Source organism: Fukomys damarensis, unplaced genomic scaffold, assembly GCF_012274545.1.
Source record: "Fukomys damarensis isolate Sample0158 unplaced genomic scaffold, DMR_v1.0_HiC HiC_scaffold_22, whole genome shotgun sequence".
NCBI lineage: Eukaryota > Metazoa > Chordata > Mammalia > Rodentia > Bathyergidae > Fukomys > Fukomys damarensis.
This window is the reverse complement of record NW_022900934.1, coordinates 21,189,484-21,211,028: the sequence shown is the minus strand read 5'-3', so window position 1 is coordinate 21,211,028 and position 21,545 is coordinate 21,189,484. Positions and strand designations below refer to the sequence as shown.

The following is a 21,545-nucleotide window of genomic DNA, read 5'->3' as shown; positions in this document are numbered from 1 at the left end:
TTTTTTTTTTTTTTTTTGAGTCGGAGTTTCACATGTAGCATAGGCTGATGTTGAACTTGTAATCCTTCTCCCTCAGCCTCCCTAGAAGGCATGCACTACCACACCTTGAGTGTTTTTGTTTTGTTTTATTCTTTTCCTTTTTTTTTTTTTTTTCTGTATTGGAGACTCAGGACCTTGTGCTTGCAAGGCAGGTGTTGGCACCACTGAACTAAATCCCTGGCCCCCTTCTTATTTTTGAGACAAAGGGTCTGGCTATGTTGCCCGTGGGCTCACGTGATCTGTCTGTCTCAGTGACCCAGGTACTGGGACTACAGGAATGTACCACTATGCCCAGCCTAAAGATTGTTTCAGAAAGATTAAGTCCAAAGATGCCAGAAAACCTTTGAATGCCATTTCTTAGAACAAAATGAAGAATTGTTTTTGTTAACAGAAATGACTGTTACCCAAGAGACTGCTCAAGCTCAAAAGCCTTAGCTTGAGTTGGTTGGACAGAATCCCTGTGTTGTCCATTTGGATACAGCATGGTGTGGGTATGTCAGTCAAAGCTATAAAGTTAAGGAAGTGGGGATGTCTATTCATACAAGCATTTAAAAAATTTCAGAGTCAGGTATGTGTAATTTCACTTCCTTAGTGTATTGTTTATCAGCTCTTTGCATTCTGCTCATATTGTCTGTCAGTGATTGACAACTAAAAGAGGACCACCCTACCTGTAGTAAATCTATAGCATATTGAGGTACAGCAATTGTATGCCAGTCAGAGAAGGGCTTTAGGAGATGCAAGTTGTATTCCTACATATAGATTTGTCTGTTGACTGAGGTGAAATTCATATAACCCTAAAGTAACCATTTTAAGGAGTGTACATTTCAGTGGCATTTAGCACATTCACGGTATGATCCAACCATTACCTGTAAATGTCTGGTTTCTTTCACTTAGCATAATGTTTTGAGGTTCAATAATGGTGCAGTGTGTATCAGTACTTAGTTACATGGTTCTGCCATTTATCTATGAATCTTCTGTTGATGGACATTTGAATTCTGCTTTTTGGCTGTTACTAATAATGTTACTGTAGACATCCTACTCATGTATCTGCTTTTGTGTGGGTATATGTTTTCATTTTTCTTGAGTGTAAGTATACCTAGGAGTAGAGTTGCTAGGTCATATGGTAATTTTGGTTTAACTTCTTAACCTCCAAAATGTTTCCATAATGGCTGCAGTATTTTATATTATCCCCAGCAGTGTATAAGTATTCTTCTTTCTTCATATCCTTGCCATGATCTTTTTATTGTAGCCGACACAGTAAATGTGAAGTGGTACTCATGGTGGTTTTGATGTACATTTTCTTAATTATTAATAATATTGTACATCTGTACATGTACTTGGGAGCATTTGTATATTTTCATTGGAGACATGTCTGTTCAAGTCCTTTGCCCATGTTTGATTTTTTTTTTTGGGTGCCAGGGATGGAACTTGGGTCCTTGCACTTTCGAGGCAGGCGGCAGAACCACTGAGCTAAATACCCGGCCCGTTTTGCCCATTTTTGAATTGGGTTTTATTTTTGTTTTTGAGTCATAAGAGATCATTATCTATTCTGGACACTACACACTTTATCAGATACATAGTATACAAATATATTCTCCTATTCTTTAAGTAGTCTTTCTTTTTACTTGTGATACTGGAATTTGAACCCAGGACCTGCACTGAACTACAGCCCTAGCATCCCTTTTAAAATTTTCCCTTTCCCTTTCCCTTTCCCTTTCCGTCTTTCTTTTCTTTTCCTTCCTTTCGTCCGTCCGTCCGTCCGTCCTTCCTTCCTTCCTTCCTGGGATTGAACTCAGGACTGTGCTTTCGCAGTAGGTGGTGGAACCACTAAGCTAAATCTCCAGCCTTTAAAATTTTTATTTTGAAACAGGGTTTTGCTGAGTTGTTCTGGCAGGTTTCCAATGTAGCAATCCTCCTGCCTCAGCTTCCCAGAGTTTTGGGATTACAGGCATGCGGCATCATGTCCATCTTCGCTTTCTTGATAATATCCTTTGAAGCCAAGTTTTATTTTTCCTTCTCTTTTTTTGGGGGGGGGATGGGGGTTGAGTTTCAATTTTTTTTCTTTTGTTCATGCTTTTGGTATCCTATCTGAGAATCCATTGCCAAATTCCAAATCATGAAGATTTATTACAATATTTTCTTCTAAGAACTTTATTGTTTGAGATCTTATATTTAGGTCATTGACCCATTCTTGAGTTAATTTTGTATATAGTTTGAGGTAGGGGACCAACTTCATTGCCTTGAATGTGGATATCCATCTGCCCTAGCAGCATCTTTCCTCCAATTGAATGCTTCACACCCTTGTCAAAAATCACTTATCTATAAATGTATGTATGGGTTGTTTTGGGATTCAGTTTTATAGTATTGATTTATATAGAGTCTGCCAAGAAATATATACACGCTTCAGGAAAAGAAAAACTTGTGTAAATATTTTAATACTAAATGTATTGAGACATCATGAGATTACTACGTTACCTTTGGCCTCTCCAGTTACAAGAGGTGCTCAAAATGGTGGCCATTCACTTTGACATTTATTAATGTTGCAAATTGCTGCTTGGGTGAACTTGATCACTGAGATTGCTGCACATGTATTTTCAGTTTCTTCTCTAAGGGCCAGCAGTGTAGTGGATTTTCTGTAGTATACAATATCCTCTGGGTCCCCCATACAAGGATAACACAATTGGTTGATAGAACATCGTACTATTTTTCTTTCCTGAAGTGTGTGTGCATTTTTTTGGCGGAGTCTGTGTCTGTAGGCTGTGATGACACTATACTTTCAATCGCTGTAGCTTTGTGGTAAGTACAGTTTTGGGAAGCATGAGTCTTCAAACTTTGTTCCTTTTCAGTGTTTTGGCTATTTAGGACCTCTTCCAATTCAATATGGACTTGAGTGTCAGTTTTCCATTTTTGCAAAAGAGGTCATTAGATTTCTTTCTTTTTTCTTTTTTTTTTTTTTTGCATTTGAAGATCATTCATTGGTGATCTTTTTAAAAAATTAATTTTATTTTACATTTAAGGTATACAATATAATGACATTAATCATTGGAAATTTGCACCTTTACATAATTCATCTTGGTTCTTATTTTTTCCCTATTCCCCTGTCTTCCCTTCAACCCCTCCCCCCTCCCTATCCACAAAGACTTTGTTCCATTTTTTCTTTTTCTCATGTTAATTCCATTCCCATCTTTCTTTTCCCCTACTCCTCCGGAATCCCCTTCCCTTTTGCATCTTTTCTTCCTATTTCACATTATCTATTTCACCTATTTTCACATTTCTCATACTAGAGAAACTATTCAGTATTTACACATAGGCATCCTATTTATTTTGCTAAGAAGAGATGTAGAATAGCAAAAGCAATTCTAGGCAATAAAGACAAGTGTAGGGAATATCACAATTCCTGGTTTGAAACTATAACTACAAAGCTACTGTGATAAAAACAACATGTACTGGCAGAGAAACAGACATGAGGACCAGTGGAACAGATTAGAAGATGCAGAAACAACTCCAGACATACTCTGCCACTTCATCTTTGACAAAGGAGCCAAATAGCCTCACTGGAGGAAAGATAGCCTCTTTAATACATGGTGCTGGAAAAACTAGGTTTCAACTTGCCAACAATTAAAACTAGACCTATATCTCTCACCGTGTACTAAACTAAAATTGAAATGGATTAGAGATCTAAATAAACAGAAACACTAAACCGGCTGGAAGAGAGATTAGGTAGAACTCTTGAAGACATTTTATGAACAAAAAGATTTTATGAACAAAACTTAGGTTGCCCATGGACTAGCACAATCAGCAATTGGGATCTCTTATTAAAAAGCTTCTGCATAGCAAGAGAAACAACCAGTAGTGTGAAGAGACAAGCCACAATGTGGGGAAAACTTCACCAGATCTTCCTCAGATAAAGGTCTACTATCCAGAATATATAAAGAACTTAAAAAAAATCAGACCTCCCACATTTAAAGACCCAATCCAAAAATGGGCATCTGAAATGAACAGACATTTCTCAGAGAAGTAGAAATAGCAAATAAGCATATGAAAAAATGTTTGGCATCACTGGTCATTCGAGAGATGCAAATGAAAACAACACTGAGATTCCACCTCGCCCCAGAGAGAATGGCTGCTATCAGGGAATTTTAATAGGGATTATGTTTAATCTGAATTGTTTGGGGGACTGTTGCCATTTTAACAATCGGTTCTTTCAGTGCATGAACATAAGATGTCTTTCCATTTATTTAAGTCTGCTTTAGTTTCTGCTGCAGAATTTTAAGAAGCATCCTAGAGGGCCACTAACTGTTGCGTTTGAAGGCTATATCTAGGTGTTTTAGATACCAGGGGCCACAATTGAGAGCAGTAGTGTCACCTTTCAGTAGTTGGTGTCAGTCCTCACCTAGAAGGTATATGTATGTATATGAATGTAGTTAACAAAGTCACCAGGGCTCAGTTATGAAAGCCAGCTTTGCCGAGTAAAGAGACATGTAGAAGCTTGGATGTCTAGGTATAGTCATTATCAGGATTATTGAGCTGAGTGGAACCTGACAGATCATGTAGTCTGTTTTCTTACTTGGTTGGAGTAACAGACCTAGAGGCTGCAGTAGGCATATACCAGAAAGATAATCTAGGGTAGACAACAGATAACTTTGTTAGGTTTGTATTATTTTGTCTTAAAATTTTATTTCATGAGGTACACAGCAGGAAGATAATCCTACACAAGTTGAATCATTTAAACAGTTCCTAAGAATCTTGTGGAGAAATGACATCTTACATAGGGAGAATGAAAAGGCATTCTGTATTGACCTCTCTAAGTGTGAGAGAACCCACTCCTCTTACTCACTGTCTTCTCTATGCCCGCAGATGTGCTCTTGCTCTGATAGGAGGGAGAAATGGCTCAGTTAATTAGGGCTGCTTCTGTTTCTCCTCAGCTCAGCACCTTTCCCTGGGCTGCAGTGAGCACTCAGATGTAAAGTCTTTGACTTCAGACAATATAGCTCGGGAGGGGGAAATGATCTAGAATCCAACATTGCCTTGTGACTCTTCATATTTCTGTTTGCACTGCATTTATAACAACCTGAGAAATTTGTTGGCTACAGCTGAGGGGGTGTTAACCAAACTGATGGCCGTCTGTCATTTTTGGCAGCATGATACCACCTCACTGCAGATGGTTAGTTTAGTTTTAATAATGGGACAAGCAATAGGTGGAGATAAAGAACTCTTTTTTTTTTTTTTAAATAAACTTTGGAGTAAATTCTCCCCCTTCCTGGTCATGATCAAAGCTAATGTCTCCTTGTCACTTGTAGTAAATGCAGATAGAGGCAGGTGGTCTAATTTTCTTTTTATATAGATAAACTAATCTCGGGGTTTGTGTAAGTAGCTCAGGGTCTCAGAGGAATTCAGCAAGGACCAGTTCCAGAATTTCCTGACTCCAGTGATCGTCTTCTGTACTCCTTAGGAGGGGAGAAGCCCCACCTGTCCAACAGTCCTCTACACTCACTGCCCTTCCTTAGCATACAGCTGTCCACTCCCTAGACCAGCAAGTGCTGTCAGCTCCAGGGGCAGGTAGAGTGGTTGTTGAAATGGATCGGCCTGTTTACACCTGTCAGGAGTCTATGGGGGACTTAACACTTGCACCCTTTCTCACACAGCAGGCTGTGGTGGGCTCACCTCCATTTAACCCCTGCTTTGACATGGAAGTCTTATTTTTCAGGTTTCCTTCTAATACCTGAGGACTTTTGTGGAGTTATGATGTGGAGGTTCTGTGAATGATGTGAAGTTTAGAGGGTGTGTATTAGGTTGTTGGGTTCTTCCCATTTAGTTCAGTCTCTGCTGACCCTCAAAATCGAGGCCAGATTTTCCTCTATTTTGTGTGTGTGTGTGTGTGTGTGTGTGTGTGTGTGTGTGTACGCTCATGAGCATGTGTAAGTTCTTTATTATAATATGTACTTCTCATACTTCGTGACCTGAGGGCCTGGTTTGTGAGCATGGGAGACTTAGCATTGAAAAAGTAATGATTTCAAACTTTTTCCAGCAAGAATTTCATACTTTTAGCCATAACATTGTTTTCATATTTATAGCACAGTTCTTTTTTTCCTTTGTGGTGCTGGGCAAGGACTCTATACCACTGAGCTACACCTTCATATCATTGGCAGTGTTAGCTCTGCTTTTTGGTCCAGCTGTGCTGAGTTTCAGCTGATGTGTGCAGCACGTAAAGTACATAGACATGCTTACCAGTATTTGGCCCCTTGTCATTCCCTGCCTGCCAGAACATTCTTGCCTAACTCTCAGTTCTTTTCTTGAATTCTTTTTTTCAGATTGTAAACATAACACATCGGAGAACACTTAGCAAATAAATATGAAGAAAAACAATCTCATTGGTTCATAATCTTAAGAATTATTTTTTCTACCCTCCCAGAACTACTTTTAATTTTGGTGTATCTCCTTTATTTTTTTCTCTTACTAAAATTAAAATGGATTATAATGCATAGAGTTGTCTATCATGCTTTTTTTGCTTAACATATTTTCCTTTGTTAACAAAACTTTATAAGCATTTTAAATGGCTCCTTGAATTCTTGTCTGGATAGTTAGTGATCCTTTTTGAGCTTTCTCCCCCACCCTTCTTTGGGCTGATTCTCAGCATGTGAATGATTTCCCTTCTGTAGTATTTGGAGTAGCCTGGGGTGCTTTAGATTTCTGCTTGTCTTTATGTCCCCAGAAGGTCTTATGCATTCAGGGACTTTGCCACCTGTATGCATTCCTGCTTTATTGGTTGTCATTCTTCACAACATTTTTAGGCAGTCTAGGACTTCTTTGAGTTTTCATATGTAACTCACCCCTCGTTAAAGATTAGTCTTTGTTTTATGAAGGACTAAACCCTGAATAGTTCACTTAGACAAACAACTGTCTTCTGGTTTTAAGTGATCCTGTTTGCATTTGAGACAGCTATGGAAAAATAGCAGATACTTATCATGACATTGACTTGAGTGAGCATAATTTTGAGAGCAAGGTTCAGGTTACAGGCATTTGAATTGCAGTAGCTGTCTGTTAGGTCCAGTGGGAACATGTTATTTTGAGCAAGGGCCTATTTTAGTCTTTTTGACTGTTCCTGCTGTTAGATATATACTTTCTCCTTCCACTTCGAGATGGGAGTTTGGAGAAAGTGTGAATTTGCATGGTAGCATACTTTGCCATCTGTAAAATTGTATCTTTGACTTTTGTTTTTCTCTCTATAAAATGTAGAACTTTGAATAAAATGAGAAACAATTTTTTCTGGGATTAGGAACAAAAATATCCTAGTTATTATTAGGTATCAAAAGTGAAATCAAGTTCCAAAAGGTATAGCAGGCTTGTGGATGTTACCAGTCAGCTTTTTTGTTCTTTTCTTTATTTTTTAAGTCCTTTATAACTAAACATCTTTAGGAAGGTGTGGTTACCTCTCTTTGCTTAATTGATTCATTAGCTACTTTGAGAATTTCAAGTATAGTTATTTTGAAAATGTCAACCAACAACCTTCTGAGCACTCTTGGGGCCTTTGGAGGTAGTTATGAATAGATACACCTACTTTTTCTTTATGTACCAGGTGATTCTTGGAGTCCTATTCTTTTATTCAGTGTTTCTGTTCTTGTTTTGTTTTTGAGACGGGTCTTCGCTGTGTACTTCAGGCTAGCCTTGAACTCTTGGCCATCCTTCTGCCTCAGCCTCTTGAGTGCTGGGATTACAGGTGTGTGGCACCATGTCCAGCCTGTTTCTATTGTAAGCATAGGCATAGTAGGAGTTATTGTCACAAAGAACTCATTTACTCTCCCATTGTAATTCAGAGATAATGAGTTCCATTGCCTGATTGTGATCTTCAGAGTCCAGTGGTCCTTGTAGCCTTCTTTATACCTTTGATGTGTTGTTTCATTTATAAAATGATGATTTTACCCTTGTGTAGGGCAACGAGTTCCAATACCCTGACTAACCTGAACCTATTAGTTTCTGCTTTTCCTTTGGTGCCTAGGACCTGCAGGGCAAATATATTTTCCTGTCTGGAAAAAAGACTTCTAGAAAACTGGCTAAAGTACATAGCTTGCCTCACCTCTCCAGTATTAAAAAAATTAATTGCATTCGTATGAGCACATTTCCTCACTGCTACCCGTTCAGCCACCACTGTATCCTGTTTTTCCCTCCCTGCAATGCAGCTTGGCATACAAAACCCACATTCCACTGAAGTACTATCTACAGATTCCTCTTGTAGCAGTATTATCACTAAAGCCAAAAGATACTTCTCGGTATCTTGTCTGCCCTTCTCTTTTTGGATCTCTCCATACCATAATATTCTATTTTTTTTTTAAATATTTTTACTTTTCTTTTCCCCCGGCCCTTATTTTTACTTTTTGTGGGGCTGGGGCTTGTGAACCCATAGCCTTACATATACTAGGCAAGTACTGTACCACTGAGCTTTATCCGAGGCCTTGGACCTCTTCTTTGAGTATCTGATACTAGAACTGGCTTCAGTTATTAATTGTATGCTAATGGTTTCCATAACCCACTTCAAAGAATGTGTTGTAAAAGGTCATTTTCTATGTTTTTTACTTATCCTTTTACCCTAGCTCAAGGAGTGGCATTGACACTCATCAAAAAGAAATGGTAGACCTCGCCCATTATTTTTCCCTGTTCCAACCTCTTTTTGTCTCTTTAATTTTTCTTGTATCTATTCCCCTTACTCTGTCTCCTCTTTTACTACCTTAGTTCAAACTGTCACTGTCTCTCCCCTGAACGCTTGCATAGCCTCAGTACTGGCCACATCTGTTTGCTTTTATGCCATGTAATCCTAGTCCATTCTTCACATGGTACAACCCCTGTGATGCCTTCAAAATGTAGCACTGAGCAAGTTGTTCTGATAAAACATTGAAATGGCTTATTGTTGCTCCTAAGGTATGGACTCAAATTCTTGCCTGTCCTCCTATGGCTTGGTCTGTCTTGACCTCAACAACATGTCTCTTACTGTGTTCTGTGGCATTTTGTCCATGCTGGCCCTTTTCTGTCTCAAGCTTTATAAATGGCATTCCCTCTACGCACCTGGAATACTATCTTCTTCTTTACTTCCCATCAGTTACCTTTCTAACCTAGTTATTTTCTGTTCATTGTTTATATCAAGTCATACAGTATTTCTTCAGGGAAACTTTGAGACCCCTGCCCTATAAAGCTGAGTGTCCTATCCCTCTCTTCCCATATGTACTGTCTTAGCTCCCTCTCTTTTTCTCAGAGCACTACATAGTCATTCTCTTTGCAAATGTTATTCCCCTGGGTGGGTGTAGATCTGTCTCTGTTGTTACCCTTGCATACTCAGCCCTTTCTTGATACTTAGCCTAGCATTCTGGTCTTGGGGTGATAGATAGAGTGGCAGCTTGGTTCATCTCTAGGCAAGGTCAGAGTGTACCATTGATAAAGACTTTTTTCATTTTGAGGATAGTATTTCCATAAGATCTAGGCTTACTGTGTAGACAGATTCCTTTCTGTCTCTGGGCCTGTAGGTTGATGGATTTGAATTGTGATACCACCTAGTTTAAAAGTTCTGTGACTTTTTTCTAATCTTGAGGTATAAGCCATTAAAACGAAGGGAGCCCCTATCAAAGGATCTTCTATATTCTCAAGGCAGTGTCTAGTAAATGTGCTAAATTTTACGGACATAATTCACATGGGTTGTGGGAAGAAGGATTTGTACTTCATTAATCTTTTTCTTCAACTCTGTAGATATTCACTTATGACTCAGGAAGATTAAGTGTTGCTTATATAATAATAGAACAGGGGAAGGCTAACTGTTCTTTTCCCTCTCACGTCTATTAATTCACAGTACACAATTTAGTAGAGCCTGATCTCATCCAAGGCTCACAACACTGCAGAGTAAAGTCATTGTTTCCATTCCATCTTGTATACCAGGGATCCCTATGAAGTCACGTGTCACACATCACAGGCAGAAAATAGGATTTGAATTTGGTTTTTCTGACTCAGAGTTTTTTCTAGTCTGCCAGAGCCACCTCCCTGCAGTGAGAGGGATGTGATGTACCTTCATGCTTTGGAAGAGGTTGGGAACATGTATTTTCCTTGCTTTTTAATTTGCTATTAGAAAGGAATTGAAGAAACCTTTTTATTGCTAATGGGAGAGATGTGTGTCCAGATTCAGAGCAGTGACCTACAGGCTGCCTTGCCTGGGTAGATCTGCTAGCACTTAAAATCATAATAGGCCTTTCTGAGGGTGATTTTGTGTGAAAACTATTTTTTTCATTGCTATTCTGTGTTTCTCAGCTGTTCTCGAGGAATATTTGACTGCCAACATTTAGTTTAAAAGGAGAAACAATGTGAATAGTCTGCTACACCTTAGGTGTTTGTCTCTACACCATGTGTAACCCAGCTTTCCATTTGTGAGGTCTTTATTATAGCATAATTTTTTGATGGTTAACTTTAGGAGAAAAATTTCCTTAACTGTGGATTGTTCACCTTTGACATTTTGGTTTTATGAGAGACATCATGGCATGAATATAAGCATTTTTGAAGGACAACAGTTTATTTCTTTAATGTACTTCTTAAAGCATTTATAGACACCTATTAAACTGTAAATATTTAGCTTTTTTTTTGGTACCAGGGATTGAACTCGGGCCCTTGTGCTTGCAAGACAGGTGGCAGAACCACTGAGCTAAATTCCCAGCCCTGTAAATATTTAGCTTTATAATTGTATTGAGATTTGAAAAATTGCCTGGCCCTAAATTAATTTTATTTTTATTAGTTTATGTATAAACACACAACTTTTAATTTTCCCTTGCTTCTGCAAATCTCTGTCAGATTGGGGGTTTTGTTAATGGCAATAGAAGCTCTCTTACCATCTTTTGTGTAGAGGGTCCTCTGGGGAATAAGAGGTACCCTGAAAACATTTTTGTGATGTAGTCTCAAGTTGAAGAAGCCTGTGCCCATTTCACTTTTCCGATGGGTGGTTGTATTGCTCCGAAAACGTTCCTCTAATCATGGCCATTTTGTCATTTTTTTTCTTTTGGGAAATGCATTGTGTGTACTTGTATCACTGGTTTTGGTAATGGAGCTGAGAGATCCCAGGCATTTGGATTGGAGCCACAATTTCTTTTTCTTGTATCTTCCTCAGCATCTTACTCAGCATCTTACTCAGCATCTCTAGCCATGCTGTGACACCCAGAATGTATCATTTTGACATGGCACAGCTTCCACTAAGTCATATGGGAGCATGGAGCTGGCTGGGAGAGAGGTGCAGGTCAGTGATGGTTTTTTTGTTCCCACATGGATCTCAGAAGGGAAATTAAAAGTGGCATTCTTACTATGAGTTCAAAGATTTATATGTCATATTTTCCAAAAACTTGGAGTAAGTGAATGAATGAATGAAATTGTGGTTTCAGAAGAGGCTGAGATTTCTACATGTAGGTCCCATGGCCCTAAGTGGTGTTGGGTAAAATTCATGGTGGAATAAAGGAGGCTGGGTGCGTGTATTAAATCATATGTGTGTGCAAGGATCAGCTTCTTTGGCTTGGTTCTCTCAGTCTCCATGCAGTGAAGCAATTCTGTGAGTTTAAAAAAAAATTGTGAGAGGTCACCTTTAAAACAGGACCTTTAATAAACTATTTTTGTGTGTAATAACCCTTTATGACTCTTGATTGGGGGTAGCCAAGTGGTGGGTGACTTTTTGCATACTGTGTGTCTGATAGCACAATAGGGTGTGATAAAGGAAAACATGAGTCTTGGTACTAGGGAGTGGGTCTCAGCAAATCAAGTCCCTGCCTGTGGAGTTAATACTGACATGTTTTTTTCTTGTGTAAATATATCTTAGCAAGGAGGAGAATAAGTTTGACAGTGTTTACACTTTCATCAGTATTTCTTACATGAGTTGCTAGAGGAAACACTTATAATTTTGTTTTGAAAATGAAATTCCTGTAGAAAGGTCATTGCACTGCCAGCCCCTGTCATTTCTAACCCTCTTATCCCAGAGCTCATCTGCAGCATGTCAGGTCTGGCTTACTGCTCTGGCCTTAAAAGGCAAAGAATGTGTAAGCTCTGCTCCCTTCAGCAAATTGTCTTGGTGCTCCATGATGATCTGAGTTCACAGTGTGAGCTGGATCCATAGAAAGCAAAGGGATATTAGAAATATTTTCTCCTGCAAGTTTGCAAAATCTATGAGGCAAGATTCCAAAGTTTTGCCAGAAGCATAAGTCATTGTCTCAGAACTACACATTGGACCTTACCTTTTACATTTTAAACATTTCCTGGCAATCAAATAAGTCCAAGCAGTTAGTTTATCACCAGTGCCCCTGCTTTGAGGATCCTGAAATGGTAGCAGCAGCAGGTCTGATGTGACTCTTCCCTGTGCTACCACTCTTATGGCACACCGCTGGCATGAGCAGGGTTGGATCCAGTAGATTCTGTAGCTGAGGTGTACTCAGCCTTAACCCCAGTCTGAATTAGACCCGAGAAGGGAAGGAGGTAGTGGGGCTCTTGAGTTTGCTGTGTCTTCTCTTGGAAGAAAGGTATTTAAGATACGAGTGCATGACAAACCATGTGAGCCATGCTACAGAGGAAGTGGCTGGTGGTAGACAGACAGCAATGCTGTAGCAGGGTCATCCTGTTGGTCTGTGGTATGGTCCTGAGCTGGCAGATTCCTGGCTGTGCAGGGCAGTGTGTTATATTAAAGGCTTAGTCCTCATCACATACAGTTGTAAGATACTCCAAACAAGGAGCATATGACCATCTTTCATCATTTCCCTATCTGAGTGGTACTTGGTGTGAGTTAGAAGACTCCAAGTAGCCTCATCATATGAAGCTGGTTTTAGTGGCAGCACAGAAAGGCCTGGATTTCTTCCAAGAGTAGGAATTGCTGAGGGCACTGAGTGGAGCCTTGTAACACATTTTTCATACCGCACCAAGAGGCAGCTTGGTATATTAAGACAAGACTCTTGAATTTTTCTGAACTATATATCTACTTTACCTATCCAGAACTCAAATGAAAACCTTGGAAGGGCAGCTCAGAAGAGTACACCTTGACCCAATAGGGGGAGTTTAAGAAGGGGGAGAATTAAGAGCTGGGGTGTGTACTTCAGTGGTTGGGCACTTGCCTAGCATGTGCAGGGTCCTGGGTTCCAGCAACAAGGAAGGAGGGAAGGGAACAGAAAAGATAAAGATCAGAAGAATTAGCAGAAACAAAGGCTGTGAAATGACTGTAGCCACAGCTTAACCTGCTCATCTCTTCTCAGGTTAAGCTAGGTCATTATACTGTCCCCATTAGGCAAGCATGTTTTAAAGGCAGTCGCTACCTACATTTGGCTATTTGGGGTATACGATCTGGTCACCCTTGCTGATATATTTAAACTTCTTGACCTGTGGGACTTTTTGTTATTTTTGCTATCTTGGTTTTTCATGGTTTTCAGGGATGGGCTCACTTTCATCCTTTCTGTGTTGATGCCTTCTTCCTAGTCCCGTGTGCCGGTTACAGTAGATGTCCTATGAAAAAGGTGTAGGGCAGGATCCATCCATTTTCAGACTGGCCTAAAAAGGGCTTTCTTATGGAATATATTTATTTCTTTTTACTTAAGTTGTTTTGGTGTGATGTCTGGAATACAGTATCTGCTTAAGCATCATGCCCTCCTCCCAAACAGGAGAAAGTGGGATTTTTCTTCAGTTGCCAAGGTGAGTTATTTGAATTTAATGTAGTGTCTGATCCACTTAGACACTTTCCCTTTTAACATGGATGAACTTGATAAGTTAGTTTGATGATCCCTCAAGAGTGAAGTGTCTTGGATTCTCATCCCAACTTAGCTCACAAGAGACTGGGTGATTTTCAAATGGCTCTTGATGAACTCCTTCAAATAAATCTGTATAATTGCCATGAGTGGATGACTCAGAATTGAGATGACTTTCATTTGTCAGCTTTGGGTATAGAATTTGGGCCAGGGTAAGGGGTGACTGCTTTACCCTTTTTGTACCTAGTGTTCAAGAGAAGTTTATTAAATGAATCAGTCAATATTCAGAAAGAGCTCATTGGCCTTCTTGCTTTTTATATTAACTTCACTTGAATGTTTATGCAGAAAGAGACAGGGGACATAGGTGTTATGGCTTTTGTTTAGATGTCCCCCCAGCACCAAAGCCTCATGCAGTTATGAGTGGTGCTTTTTCAGAGGTGTATGAATCTGGAGTGTGTGCTTCATTCCTGATATAGTGCTAGGATTAAGGATGCGTGATTATTAAATCAGTCCACTGATTGGTTTAGCAGTGCCCTAATCCTGGTAGCCTAAATAGAATATAAAAGGGACAGAAAAAAGATGCTAAGGTCCCTTGCTTACTTTGCTACCTTCTGCCTACATTGAACTGTTTCTCCTCTGTGATGCTTGTCTGCCATTGCCACCTAGCCAGTCCATTGTGAACTAAAACCTCTGCAAACTGTGCGCTAAGTAAGCCTTTCCTCTCTTAACTTGTGGGTGTTGGGTATTTTGTCTCAGCAATGAGAAAAGTAACTAATATAAAATTTGGTACCTGAGAAGTGAGATCATTTCTATAGCTATACCTGACCACGTGGTTCAGGAGCCTTTTTTTGTGGAAAGAGTTTGGAGGTTCTGAGATGCCAGCTAAAAAAGTAGAGCTGGAATGCCTTAGGCTGTACTTGATGGGAGATTCTGGTTAGAGCTCAGATCAGAAGGCTGACAGAAATCCTGCTGGTAAAGACCAGACTTGGGAAGTTTCTGCTGGGAGGAAGGACTGCATTGACTACTGGACTCCAGACAGTGTGTGTTATACCTTGACAGAGAGTTTGTCTGCATTTTGCTGTGTCCAGAGACTTTGCCTGAGACTAAGATATATGGTGGTGGACTAATTAATCTTGCAGAATAAATTTCAAGAAATCTAATATTGAGGCAGTGGTGTGACTACTCTTGGGGGCTTTTAGCCAGACTTATGAGAATCAAGAGCAAAGAACCCAGCAGAATGACCCAAAACTTAGAGTTTGGCTAGAAAGGAAGCCCCAGTAGGGTTGCAGGCTATAAGGATAGAACAGAGAAGAAATTGATCACTGAAAAGACTAGCAAGAAAAAGACAAGTATTTCAGAAGACAACAGAAAATACCGGAGGACATCAGAAGAACCAAGGACTCCAGCATTTGCAGCCTCAGAATTGCAAAGGTGTCAGGCTTGCTTTGAGAAGAGAGCCCTAGTGCACCATGTTTCAGAATGGTGGCAGCCTAGGAAAGTTGTTCCTCTGGATTTACTTCATAGGCAAACAACCCCCATAGCCAAGAGACAAGGAAGCCTGGCTACTGCTCCAGCTGGCAGGAGACCTTGGCATCATCCATGTGGCGCTGGCTTTAGGGGCATGCAGAATACAAGAGTTGTAGTGTCAGGAAGGCCTCCATCCAGATTTCAGAAGAAGGCCTGGGAGGCCAGGCAGTGTACCTCTGAGAGGGCAGTGTATGAAGCTGTGAGTGTGAAGCCAAAGGTGCAGTGGAGACCCCAGAAGTTTGACTAAGCCAGGAGTAGGGATCATCTGAGGCAAACTGCAAAGTGGGAGCAGAGCTGGCCCAAGGGAAAAGCCATGAGAGCTACAGCCACTTGTAGTGCCATAGAGACAGAGCCACCCAAGCCTTTTGGAGTTTATATTTTGTAACAGATTGCCTCAGATGCTGGACCTGAAACTGTAAGACTTAATGTTTGCCCTGCTGGATTTTGAACTTGCTTTGTTCCTATTCCTTCTCCCTCTGTGTACCTTTTGGAATGGAAATGTCTACCTTTTGCCATTCAGCTAAGAATTGGCCTTAAGAGCTGGGGATTTAGTTCAGTGGTTCTGGTGCCTGCCTTGCAAATGCAGGGTCCCGAGTTCAATCCCCAGTACAAAAAAAAAAAAAAGAATTTGCCTAAAATTTTAGAGGAGACTTTGGACTTGGACTTTTCAGCAATGCTGAAACCATTAGGATTTTGGCAACTCTTGGAGATGGGCTAAATGCCTTTTACATAAAGGGATGTACATGAGTCTTTGAGGGGCCAAGGGCAGAACATTATGGCTTGTATTTGGATGCCCCCCCCATCAAAGCATCATGTGGTTGTAGGTGGGGCTTTTTCAGAGGTGGCTGAATCTAGGATTAAGGTTGAGTGAGTACTAAATCAGTCCACTGATTGGTTTGGCAGTGACCTAATCCTGGTTACCTAGATAAAATATAAAAGGGGCAGAAAAAAAGCTGCTAAGTAATGTCCCTTGCTTGCTTTTGCTGTCTTCTGCCTGCAATGAGCTGTTTCTCCTCTGCAAAGCCCCTCTGCCATATGACACCCTGCCTAGGAGCCAACCAACTATGAACTGAAAACTCTGCAAACCAAACCAAATAAACCTTTCTTCCTTTAATTTTGAGTGTTGAGTATTTTGTTTCAGCAATGGAAAAAAGTAAGACACTAGGCATTCTAGACCCTTGAGTTTGAACTTAGCTACCAGTTTGAAGAATGAAAGGTGACCATTGGCTTAAGTCTAGGTTTCAGGAATATGGGTTTGTACCTGATGTTTGCTTTATATATTGTTAATTCACTTGTCAGATGTACTGGATCCCTACTGTTTACTGGATACTGTAGGGCCTGGTGGATGGTAGGTGAAGCAGATGGCTCTGGCCTTCTGTAGTTTAATGGTTTGATAGGGAAGTTATCAGTAATTTGCATAATTCATCAGACCTTCTTCATCCTCTGGTCTACTTAAAATGTTGCTCATCAAGAAATTCAGGGCCGGGAATGGGCCAGGGATGGGCCAGGGATTTAGCTCAGTGGTTTGGTGGCCTGCCTTCCAAGTGCAAGGACCCGAGTTCAATCCCTGGTACGAAAAAAAAAAAAGAAAGAAATTTATAAGTTGAAGAGATGTCCTTTGGAGTAGTCCATTCGGTGACTTTCAGATAGGAAAGAAGAGGCACACAGCATGATGGAGTCAGAGCTAACACAAATGCCCCTAAGCTTTGAGCTTCAGTTAGTGCTTTTGGTTCTATTACACAGGAAAGGTTTCATGCAAGGGCCCAGCCAGGGACCTCCTTATCCTTGTAGAAACCTACAGGAAAAAATAAGCCCCAAAGATCCTGGAAGCCATGGACTTCACATGACCCAGTTGTTTTCTGTACAGATGTACCAAGAGTAACTTTTTTTGGAAGCTAGGGAAAGAAAAAGAAATCTCCATTTTTGCCATCATTGAGAGTTCTACTCTAGGAGAATAGAAAATCTACTATGTCTGGGGAGAACAGAGCAGCCCAGTGCACACCCCGTGTGAGAGAGCGAGCTGTGGCACAGGCAGGTGAGTAGCAACCTGGATGAAGAAGAAGAATCTTCCCAGGATCTTTTCCCGGCTTGAGGGGACTCCTGAGCAAATGTTCCATGTAGTCAGTGGCCTGCACAACAGAAGTTGGGAAATTCTGAGAAACATTTTTGGGCCGCAGCTGATTGAGAAGGTCTTGAGTTCTTCTGAGTGGGCATGGGGATAGTGCAATGTATACTTCACCTTCTCAGAGGAGTGGCTGGGTAAAGCCAGGATTGTGGAAGGCAAACCTGTCTCTGTGTTTGAGGAACTAGGGAGACTTTCAAAAGGCTTCATCAGGGTCTTGCTTCAGCTACTCAGCTATATAATGAAATCCTGGCCACAGGTGGTGGCAGTAGGGTATTTTGAACTTTGTATAGTGCTTGATTGTGAAAATGACAAATCTGACTTAATTTCTAAATTTAACTTAGAATCTATAGCCTTATAGTGATTTTTCTAGCCATGTCTGAATTGAGCCTCTATATTTTATTTTATAAAACACTTTGAAACTGTTGATAGCCAATTAAGAGAGAGTATGTACTAAATGTTACTGCTTTTTACTTCCAATTCTCAAGTGCCAAGTTGAATATCATTTAGTACACTGTTGCTTGGATCGTGTTCTGTCCTTGGTAAAGTTTGTCCCTTGAGAATTAAACTCTAGCATGGTCATGTATCTGAGTCGGGAGAGGTGGTCTGGTGGGGTGAAGGAAGAGCAAGAAGGCAAGAGCAGAGTGGTGGATTCACCCATCAGCACCCACAGAGGCTGACTGCATTCTTCTTTCCTTGTCTCCCTAGGAATATAAACAGAAGCTTGCACGAGTAACCCAGGTCCGCAAGGAACTGAAGTCCCATATTCAGAGCTTACCAGACCTCTCACTGCTGCCCAACGTCACAGGGGGATTGGCCCCTCTGCCCTCTGCTGGTGACCTCTTTTCAACTGATTAGAATGGGTATCATGCCCCAGTTTCCCATCTGTGCCAGAATGAAGAGGGCAAGTCATGGTTGCAGATGACCCTCTGGGCCTGGTTTTCTCTCTTCTACATGGCCTGTCCACCTCCAGAAAGAACTACTCAGACTCTGATATCCGATTCTCCTCTCCAGCCTTTCATCTCGAGCACAGTTCAGAACAGTGGCCAATGGAATCCAGTTTAGATTCATACTTGCAAAAACACAGACGTTTTCCTACTTCATGCCCCTGTTGGTTTTCCATTCTTAGCTTTCTATTATACCCAAGAAGTTATGAAAATCATGGTACTTCTGGAAGCTTTCAAGAGAATCTTGTCCCTGTGACAGCATGTATCATGGAAATAGCACCTCCTTTCTGAGCTGGACTTGTCTGAGTTAGGCTCCCACTGAGGGGATTGCTCTGCAGACATAGGCTTTCAAGTCTACCACCTGCGCAAAAGTTTGGTGGCACAGCCTTTGGACAGCTTTGCCATAAAAAGTTTGCCAAATTGCTGGCCCTTCCATATCTTACTTCTAGCAATGTATAGTCAAGGTTAAGTGTGGTTATTTTGAGCAAACTAAAGAATCCAGCAGAGAGATTCAAAGCTGACCTGGGACGTAAAGTCACAGTTCAGAGGTAAGAGTAACTGTGATGACAAGCAGATATAACTTGCTTGGTTCCTATACACAGCCTTCCTCAGACTACATTTCTTAAGGGCCCTATCCATTATCATAGAGCAAGTTTCTAAAAACAGGACCCTTTGGCCCCTAGTAGTAGTTAGGGACAGCGCTGGTATCTCCAAAAGATGAAGGCTTCACACAGAGGTGTGCTGAGTCTGGGCCCTGCATGGCTGTGGCTGTGACCCGTCCTTTAGGGAGTAGAACACACTATCAGTCACTGTGACTGAGCTTGGATATCTCCTGCAGATAGGACACTAAACAAGTCCATCCGTCAGTAAGTTCATGCCGTTGCATATGTTCCTACTTGAGGAAGAGTATTTACATCAGATGTTATTGAAACAGCTCATATCTGGCAGGGGACAAGGAAGGTGGGGGATATTAATTTGGGGTTTTAATTCCATTATCATGCCATCTGACATTATGACTAAATAATGTAGTTAGATTTTATCTTGCGTATAATAAAGGGTAAGCCTGCTAACTATAAATCATTCTAATTTGGCAGGCTAATTTCTGACATTGGGAAGGGCACAAAACAATTTGTCCCAATAGTGTAATAGGAATTATATCCCCAAGGCTGAAATCTGGAAGCTATAAAAAGGAATTCATTGGAAGGGGCTTGAAAATCTATTGTTTTGAGTTGCTCTTTTCAGGATCACCAAAAATTACGTGTTATTTTACATGTTAAAACATAACTTGTGTTTTATGAAGTATGACAGGCCTCTCTTCCAGAAGCTCTTGCCTGCTGTGATGTGAGAACATGGGAGAGTTGTAACAGGTACTTGGTTGAACTCTGTAGAACCTAGTAGTGTGGAAGCTGCTTTTTGGATTTGCATCTGTGTGCTCTTTGCTTATTGACACTGCCTGTTCTGTCACTGTTAAATTAATGACCCTATAAAGTTTTCCTCCCAAAGGCAGTAGGTGACTTCACTGAAATTGCAAGATAAATTTTAGTCTTTGCTGTTTGTGCACGGCCCCCCCCATATGATGTGCTGCTTTAATCTCCCATACATGACCTTATTTCCGAACAGACCCAACTGGGACACTTCTTTCACCAAGGAGGCAAAATTTTACCAGCCAAAAGACTAATCAATAATTGCTCAGTTCAGCTAGGTGAAACTATTACAACAGAATGGATTTAAGTACACTGCTATCCATCCGTGTCTTTGACCAGCAACTGGTGCATAATTATTCCAGCAAGAGTAAGAAATGAACCTGTAGCAATTATGTAAATGAATGTGTTGGCCTCTTAACACCTGTTACTAGTGGACTTCCTGTGAGGAAGTTAGTTTTGTTTTGTTTTAATGAAATGTTTTTGTTTAAATCTTAATTCGCCTTCCCTCCACTCTCTTTAAAGCAAACTTACTTCATTTATTTAATTTAAAAGATCCTTTCTCCTTGTCTGTGAGAGCTGATGGATCTGGCAGGGTGGGGTGGGTGGCTTTTGGCTTTGTGTTGTTTCTTCTTAGGGCATCCATAGGCCTCAAAGGACCTATTCGTTAGGTCATGTTCCTCAGAAAGTCTTCACTCTTCCTTTATTTTTGTTTTGTTTTTCTTAAAAAATATTTTTAAAGCTTAAATTTGTATATTAATTTAGGACTTTATTTAGAAGTATAGGCTGCCATTGGTGGCAGCAGTATATTCTGAAATGTTTCATAGATATCTATTTTTGAATAAAGATGGTGTTGTTGAACAACATTGTGTGTTTCTTTTCCCTACCCCGTGCCAGAAAACATGGTTCTTCTAATAGGTGATCAGTAACCACAGTGGAGAATGTGCTGTCTGCATAGGATCTTGTCCCTTAGGAGTTTCTGTAACTGTTAGTGCCACATCCATACTCCACACTTACAGTATTTTCTGTTCTTTCCGGGGTCTTAATTATTTAATTAGCCTATCCACACAGTCCCCAGGAGCTGTGCCTCCATAGCTTTATCCTCATTGTACCAAAGTAGCAACTGATAGGGAGAGATTCAATGGCTCTTCCTCATACCGCACAGCCAGTCTCTGACAGATTAAAATGTGGACACCCCCCCACCCCAGCGGCTTTTATTCACACCACTAGGCCTCCTGAGAGCTATTTGATTTTGGCAGTACAGTGAAAGCTACTCTGAACAGTAAAAAGAGAAAAATGCAAGATAATTGCAAACTCAAATGGTATATCTTTTAATCACATTTTCATAGGTTTCTTTTCTCCTTTTCCCTTTTATATTCAGTGAAAGCATATTGGTTAAAACTCTCAAAATAATTTTTAAAAAATGGTTTGAAATTAGACCTTTTAAAACAACTGATAGATTTGAAAGGATCATTTTAACCTTTCCACTGAGTAAGTGCAACGTTTGCCAGAAGTGAGGTTACCAGTTAATCTCACCATGCAAAAAAGCATAGCTGCTGTGGTCCACAAGACAAACCAACTCAAATAGAAATCCCAGCATTTGGAAAGTGCATTACCCATGTTTTCTTAAAATGTGAAGGTTGGATGAACTATGTAGATCTCAGGAGATAACGATCTCCTTCTGGTGTCCCCAGGTTTCATGGCCTAGTTAATTTTACTCCTGCCTATAAATAGTAAGTCCATAATTCGTCTGATTTAA

At 40.5% G+C, this 21,545-nt stretch overlaps 1 protein-coding gene across 2 annotated transcripts in view; it reads left to right on the top strand.

Annotated features, from left to right (window-relative positions):
- Rprd1b (regulation of nuclear pre-mRNA domain containing 1B) overlaps window positions 1-20,565 on the top strand; it is a 52,118-nt gene extending 31,553 nt beyond the window's left edge. Inside the window, exon 7 of one of the 2 annotated variants that reach the window (XM_010640046.3) lies at window positions 18,127-20,565. In XM_010640046.3, coding sequence (XP_010638348.1) covers window positions 18,127-18,276 — 150 coding nt within the window. In that variant the 3' untranslated portion in view covers window positions 18,277-20,565. The remainder of the gene's footprint in view (window positions 1-18,126) is intronic. The other variant, XM_010640047.2, reaches the window with a different exon arrangement.
- Window positions 20,566-21,545: the final 980 nt, after the last annotated feature.